The 8,004-nt window shown below is 33.4% G+C and overlaps 1 protein-coding gene across 1 annotated transcript; it reads right to left on the bottom strand.

The window, feature by feature from the left end:
* Positions 1 to 1,950: 1,950 nt before the first annotated feature.
* LOC149791181 (uncharacterized) lies at positions 1,951 to 7,680 on the bottom strand. The gene is made up of 5 exons (XM_089971315.1): positions 7,125 to 7,680; positions 4,567 to 4,652; positions 3,790 to 3,890; positions 3,286 to 3,430; positions 1,951 to 1,997 (listed from the first exon to the last, which is right to left on the bottom strand). The coding sequence occupies exons 1-5, from the start codon at positions 7,199 to 7,201 to the stop codon at positions 1,951 to 1,953; spliced, it is 456 nt and encodes a 151-aa protein (XP_089827441.1). The 5' UTR covers positions 7,202 to 7,680.
* Positions 7,681 to 8,004: the final 324 nt, after the last annotated feature.

Genomic DNA, 8,004 nt, shown 5'->3' with positions numbered 1-8,004 from the left:
CGGCCTTAACCGTTAAGACGGAGTTAACTTTCAGCAATTAAATATGGTCTATCTCACATTTATATAAACCATCGGCTGAGAAATATATATAATATGAATCATTTCATATGCATCAACTGCCAACACGACTTAAGCACCTATCACACAAAGGAAAACATTTCGAGAACAAAACATGCAATGCTAATTTTTAAAGACTTGGTTTGGAGTTAGATTGTGAGCTTAGCTAGATGAGGAAATCTATAGTGAATGTGGGTATGTAATTTTTACCAGTGCTCGTGAAAGTGTTATGGATGTTTAATTCGTACTGTATGTTGGCTTGTATCCATATTTGTGTGCAAGTGTTGGCTACACATGTATAATATTACTTTGTATAATTGTCTCCACTAATTTTGATTTCAGGATACACCTTTGATTATGATCTTTCGAAGTTCCAGTAGCAAATTTGACATACATTTTGATGCAAATTGTCATTTAGAGTAGCTGGGATATACAAGCTTGTTTATAACACAGACTTTCCGGAAACGAACTTTCGACTGTCCTTCTGGTTCTAACGTGTGTCTAAAGATTAGTTAATTTTGATTATATTGTAATTACGCTTGTATACGTTAACTTCACAGATGAACTCTGTCTTATTGTTGTCCTCACTTTGCTTTAGAGAGGATTTATTTATTTAAAGTACTTTCTGGAATTACAAATTGCACATTAATAAATCGTGGACGATATCTCTATTTTGGGATTAATGTGAATTCTTTCAAGGGAATTTTTATTGTATCATTTTGACTTACACAACTTTAACCCATTACCACATTTGACAGTACTGGCAAATCAACACATTCAAGTTTGGTACACAAATTTAATACATTCTGATCTCAAAATATTCGAGATTGTGATATAACTTTTAGCATTATTCGGGATTTATTTCATCTGTTGTAGTTCTTGTTAAATGTTCACTTTTGAGTCTAGGCAATTACATTATTTGTCGATTTATACAATCACCTTGGTTCTTTATATTACTTAATATAAGATGAAAGGGATGAATGAACTTGATTAACGCAAATCAATTTTCTGCATATGATTGCTATTCTGTGAGCCGAATGAGCCTTTTTCTTTCTACAAATATGTAACTGTTGACCTACCTACAAGTCATTCACGGCGATCGTTGTTTAAATGTTGAATGAATGCGATAAATGGTTACAAAATCATGGATGTAAGGAATATGATAATTGAAATATTATAAAAAAAATAAACGTTCGGAATCAATTCAAACGAAGATTCCTTTATTATTGATTTCATTAGGCACAGACGATATGCATCATGATGCGGATGACGTAATTTGGCCAATTACATAAAGAACACACGTGTTTTTATGTAGTGTCGTATTTTTTGATTATAAAAGGTGAGAGCACCTAGATGATACTTGTTTTCAAATACAAACTATCAAGTATTGACGAACTCGAACTGCTTAGTGCATTGTTTGAACTTGTAAATGGAGTATGCTGGAAATATTAAAATGAATTTCCTCTTTCCAATTAGATCTAATTTACAAATATAATTTAAATGAAATAGTTGTCTCAACAGCTTAGAATACATAATGGAAAAGTTCGCTTACGGATGACTGACAATTAGCAAATTGTCTACATGTATTCGTAGCATTAAAAATGAGATATATCTGGATTAATATTTAACGTGTTTACAATAATTTCAAATTAATGTTGCAACAGTCTGACTGTGTCCACTTGCATGATGTGTATTTAAAACCTAAATATTTTGACAGACCGTTATGGTAGATTCAAACGGATCTCTGCTCACCTATATCTCCTTATGTCTCATTCTCTCTGACTGCATTTCAATCTATCTCTCTCTCTCTCTCTCTCTCTCTATATATATATATATATATATATATATATATATATATATATATGTATGTATGTATGTATGTATGTATGTATGCTAAACTCTTTCTATATTTCCAAAATTTCTTAACCTTGTTAGTTGTTCTAAAGGTTGACAAAAAGCAAATAATATAAGTCATGCAGCACGAAAATGCTACATGCTGAAAACCGAAAAGGCGCAATTTAAAAAATACGGAATTAAATTTGTAGCATTTTCAGGGTCTACATTTTTAAAAACATTCACTAGGTTTTCGTTCAGCTTGAGGAAACACTTCTATTGAGAATCTGTAAAGTAAAGCGAAGAGTAACGTTATTATACAATATATATATATATATATATATATATATATATATATATATATATATATATATATATATATATATATATATACGTGTGTGTGTGTGTGTGTTTATGAGTGTGTTCATGAACACAGTCGACATCCTGAACTTCAACATATTGGTCAGATTTTAGTTTCTAGTAGGCGACACATCCTTGATTTAACTCTCAGTTAATGTGTTATGTTTGATCATAATTATTTCTACAAAAAAAAAACAAGCAATACGTTGAAATAAAGCGTTGAATATGTGGAGTGTGAACCACATTATTATATTACATGATACGTGTCTCTAAAGCAAACACATGCAATTTAAAGATTGTATTTAATCTTATATTTAAGCGACCTGTTATTGCAAATAATAAAGAACGAATAACTAATTCGTACTGTATGTAACCCCGGATGATGCTGATGTGACAAATTTTACTAGACGGCTGACAGTTATAAGATTAAATGGACAACTTAAAGCAATTAGCACTCACAACTTCTTGGACTCTGTTTAGAATGTTCTGTCATTGAAATAATCATCTTAGTACTTAACATATTATTTACAGTACATGTTTATTTACTGCATATATAATATAATATAATGTAATATAATATAATATAATACGGTACAGTACAGTACAGTACAGCACAGCACATTTCAGTACTGTACTGTACTATACTGACCTGTACTGTACTGTACTGTACTGTGCTGTGCTGTGCCGGTATGTGCTGTACTGTATTATACTATACTGTACAAGACCGTACAGTACTGTTCAGTACTGTACTGTCTTGTACAGTACAAAACAGTACAAGACAGTACGAGACAAGACAGCACAAGACAAGGCAAGACAATACAAGACCAGAGAGTACAAGACAGGAGAGTACAAGATAAGAAAATACATCACAAAACAGTACAAGACAGGACAGTACAAGACAGTACAAGACAAGATAGTTCAAGACAGTACAAGACAAGACAGAACAAGATAAGAAAAGACAGTACAAGACAGTACAAGACAAGACAAGACAAGACAAGACAACACAAGACAAGACAATATAATATAATATATTACCTGCTGTGTTGTCGTCATTGTAGTCGTATTCATCAGTTTGATTGTTGACGTTATTCAACACGGGACAATGTGGACTTTCTACTTCAGGATAGTCGACGTTGAGAGTAAGATTATCAGGTGTGCAAAATTCTTCCACCCCAAAACACTAAAACAAGAGACGTATTCTTTTTGTTTTTATTCCGGTCATTATGTTAGAAACAAAGAGTCAAACAGGGTTATGAAATGCTTATCAGATCATGCTGTATACACAAATTAGCAAAAATGGTATAGTTGGTAGCCTAGCATGGGTATGATGGGACAAGGGTACGATAGGATATAAAGGACTGATCCCAGTGTAACATTTTTTTTTAATCTGGGCCAGATATGCCTCCTCTGGTAAAATACGTTTTTGCTAAAATAATTAACACGCACACAGTATCACAGGTTCTCCTCGAGTTGTGACAGTAAATCAAACAATTGTATTCACCTTCTTGTACATCAATACCACAAAATATCGTTACTTACAACTTCATCTCCGTTAGTGTATGTATTTGGACAAGAGCAATGTGCACAGTAAATATCTTCTCTATCTCCTATTTCCATCAATCGGTCATATACCAGGCATCCTGTAACAATAAAGTGATCAGGATGGCAATGATGATGATTATGATGATGATAATGATGATGATGATGATGATGATGATGATGATAATGATGATGGCTATTGCGTTTGCAATAATTCTGATAGATGTGGTGATTCAGATGGTAGCTATGATAACAAACATCAACATCCTCATCATCCTCATTAGCGATTGATTAAATCGTATTGGCATTTAGTATTCTTTATATTATTAGTAACACCTGGAGCAGTAGCGGCGGGAGACTCCGAAACAATAGCAGTGGATTGTTTGGCAGTAGAACAGCTAACGCTGTCTTCATTAAATACAATTAGAAGCGTGCGTCATTTGAAATTGTAATGTAGCTTTAACCATTTTTCAGTTATATCGTCACGATATATGCTGTCTGGTAGTTTACAGTGATGAATCATACAACAAACATGTATAATAGTGTTCCACCGGGTCACATTATCCTGATACCCTGCCGAACAATCATAATACTAAATTCATAACTCTGAGACCCTAGAAAGGTAGCTGCATACGCCAATTTTAGGTCCTTCCTATGACTCAGCGGGAGTTTGAAGCCGCGACCACGCGCATCTGAGTCCGACACTCTAACAACTTCGGCCACCGGAAAAGAATTTAAGGGTTTTAAACAGCTGTCAAGGTGAAATATTTGAAATACCTTTCTTGCACGAGCATTCCGTGTTATTGGTACTGTTGCACCATCTGTTGTTGCTTCCAACACAAAATTCACCACATTCGCATCCGCTGAAGGAGAGGAAATTGTATGTAAAACGTTGAATTATACGACGAGTGTATGCCATATTCTATAGCTAATGGAGATCATACTTATCAATAACCAGACTACGTCATATATTATGTAGTTGGTAATCGATCTAACTATATATCATGCATCAATATATATATATATATATATATATATATATATATATATATATATATATATATATATATATATATATATATATATATATATATATATATATATATATATATATATGTATATATATATATATATAGGTAATACTATAACACAGGTTTTAAATATTTTTATTTGTACTTTACGGAGGTTGGAACCGAGGACTACGGTTAAACGACACCCATCGCCTTGCCAGCTGCACCAGCCTATATTCCATCGCCATAAAAAACACATCACCTACAAATTATGCTCCTTTGTCTGTGGTATAAGCACTTGTGCATAGCAGACACAGCCGCCTGATGACCTAGTAATTAATTATCATACACATTCTGTCCGGAATCCAATGAACGAAAACAATGTATATGGGCTTCATTGTGGAGAATTACAAATATTCACCAAAGAGAACGGAAAGTGTTATCACTGGATTCCACAGAGAAATGATTGTTAATACCAGGCAGAATGAATATTTGATACAAAAAGATCAAGAGATTCGAACTAAGGTCCGCAGGTAAACAGTACTAGGTCGTAAAGCGAGTGTGTCTGCTTCCCACGATTTCATATTACAGCGACTGACTAGCATTATTATGGTGATGTGTGATAAGTCGGGATGGAATATGGTCTGGTGCATTCACACACGGCAATGGGTGCCGTTTACTGCCGGATTTCAGTTCGAACCACCGCAGAGTAAGATTTAAAAGTTGTCTAACCTGTATACTTGTATTAGTTGTATCAAACATTATCTCTGACAGATATTATCAAGTATTCTTCTGTAGAATCCAGGATAAATAAGTTTCGTTCTGTTGCTTTATATTTTTAATTCTCTTTCTCTGTCACTCACTCTCTCGGTATATATATATATATATATATATATATATATATATATATATATATATATATATATATATATATATGAACTAGTTTTGGGGTTGGAATACTGCACGATCATGGGAGTGCAGTATATTCGTCCGACAAAACGAATTCACATTTTCCCATTCAAATGCAGTAACCTTTTTATTATATGCTCATTTTGTATTCTACCTTAGGCTTAATTCTATAAACAAAATATACTACACGAAACAACATAAATGAATGTATACCGTATTCCAAACTAAATACACAAGCGCATATTCATAATTACACAACACCAACTGTATGACTAAGCACATAACTCAATACATTTGAACTTAGTCTCGTCCTCGACATAACTTTCGAAAGAAAATGGTGTGTCTAGTTATAATTGAAATGTGGAGTCATTTTGTGAATGAATATGCATTGCAGCAACTTTTCCATTTGATCTGGAATGAATAGCTTTTGGTATTGTTTTCGATTCTACGAAATTTAGTGATTATGGACTGGATTTGTATGTGACAATTCCAAATGAAATACATGGGATTGAATAAGCTAGCGAGAAGCGTGTTGACATCTATAAATGTGTTTTTGTTTCTCTCATTGAATGTTTGAAATCATAATGTGGGAAAATTATCAAGACTTTCAATTGCAATTATCAAAAGGACGCTATGGAATTTAATGCTGATTTCATTTTAAGATCAGTAAGGAGGATGTATATGCACACAGTACAATTTCGAAATGTGTTATCAAGATTCAGAACCTGTAGCATGGGTCATGTAATTCGGATTTGCAAAGCTTAGAAAGTACATTTTGAGGAAGTTCAGGATGTAAAACTGTAATTATATTTTTTTTGCCATTCTAATCACCAGCTAAAGAAGACAGTATATGACTTGTCACTTTTATGTTATTTGTAAGGACATTTTCTTGCGTCTGTTGAATACTGTAGCTAGCCTAAATCCGACACATTGTTTCAACGCGTAATGTGCCAAAGCAGCTGGTATGTGGCAGTCCACGAAACATCTGTTTTAGTTCATTCAGAAACAAATTTAAACAACCACAACGTAAAGCGCCTCTTACGCGAGTGTACATGATTTGTTTACAAACCAAAAATGCTACCGTCTGCGTCCAGTGCTTGTTTACAATAGAAAGTAGTTCCTTTATGCACGTTAATGCTATTTGCGTATTGGCGTGCGGGTTCAGTATCGGCTAATAATGCACGATTCTGGCAATGTAAAGTTAATGGAATAAAATTGAGCATATAATAAATGTATATATATATATATATATATATATATATATATATATATATATATATATATATATATATATATATATATATATATCAGTTAATGTAACTGATGATCAGAAAAGACTGAAGATATGTTGCGGTAAAGAAGAGAGAATGTGACCTGAACATGAAAAAGAACTGAAGACACTAGAAAACAGTATACCTTTGTGGACAAATCAATAGTACATCCTTTACGACGAGAACCAACGAAATCACTGCGGTCAAGCCAAAGAATTTCATTTTCTGAAAAACATACAGTGAGCGATGATGAACTTAATAGATCGTACATTTCAACATTTCAGATAACTTCAGTAGCACAAACACTTATAGGAAATAAGAGAGAGGCCCAGAAAGAAAAGAATAAAATATGTACTTACCTTGATCTTTGATGATCAATCTCGGTGGTGCAAACTGTTCGACAGCTGACTTTAAACTCTCAATCTAGGATCGAACCTTTATATGGATAGATGATAAAGGTCGTTGTACACCTTTCTTTGTAAATAGTTTGTCAATGAACTTTACACAATATTCTCGCATTGCCACATATATTGTTTTCATTTCGAAAGGGAACATCTTTTGTAACTAAAAGCCTATTTGGTCATTTTTGAATATAAACAAAATCAATCATTCACACTTAACCCTATCTCTAACCCTAACAGGCACTGCGACAAATTGGTGTCGAAAGTGCCAGATAATCCGGGAGCATTGGCACGTCGTTGATCATTGTTGCTTTATCAAACGTAGAATATATCTTAGTAAATATTGCTGGCAATTCAATTACAGAATGATACTATTTTAAAGTATCTGCAGACTTTTCGGAGCGTTCGTGTTGGTTACCATAAACGCGAAGACAATTCAAGTGGAATTTTTTTAAACAATTCGAATTAGTGCTTTCAAAAATAGCTGAGGTGAAAAACTCAGTCGAGAACCCAAATAGATATTCGATTATTGTTTCTTCCTTACGAAAGAGAGAGAGAGAAGGAGGGAGAAGATGGATATAGGGTAAGATATACTTTTATTCATGAACGTATCTGAAGCAAGAG

The sequence above is a fragment of the Sinohyriopsis cumingii genome, chromosome 9 (assembly GCF_028554795.1).
Source record: "Sinohyriopsis cumingii isolate HCF-2022 chromosome 9, ASM2855479v2, whole genome shotgun sequence".
Classification (NCBI taxonomy): Eukaryota; Metazoa; Mollusca; class Bivalvia; order Unionida; family Unionidae; genus Sinohyriopsis; species Sinohyriopsis cumingii.
The sequence above is the reverse complement of the archived record's forward strand: the minus strand, read 5'-3'. Positions and strand labels throughout refer to the sequence as shown.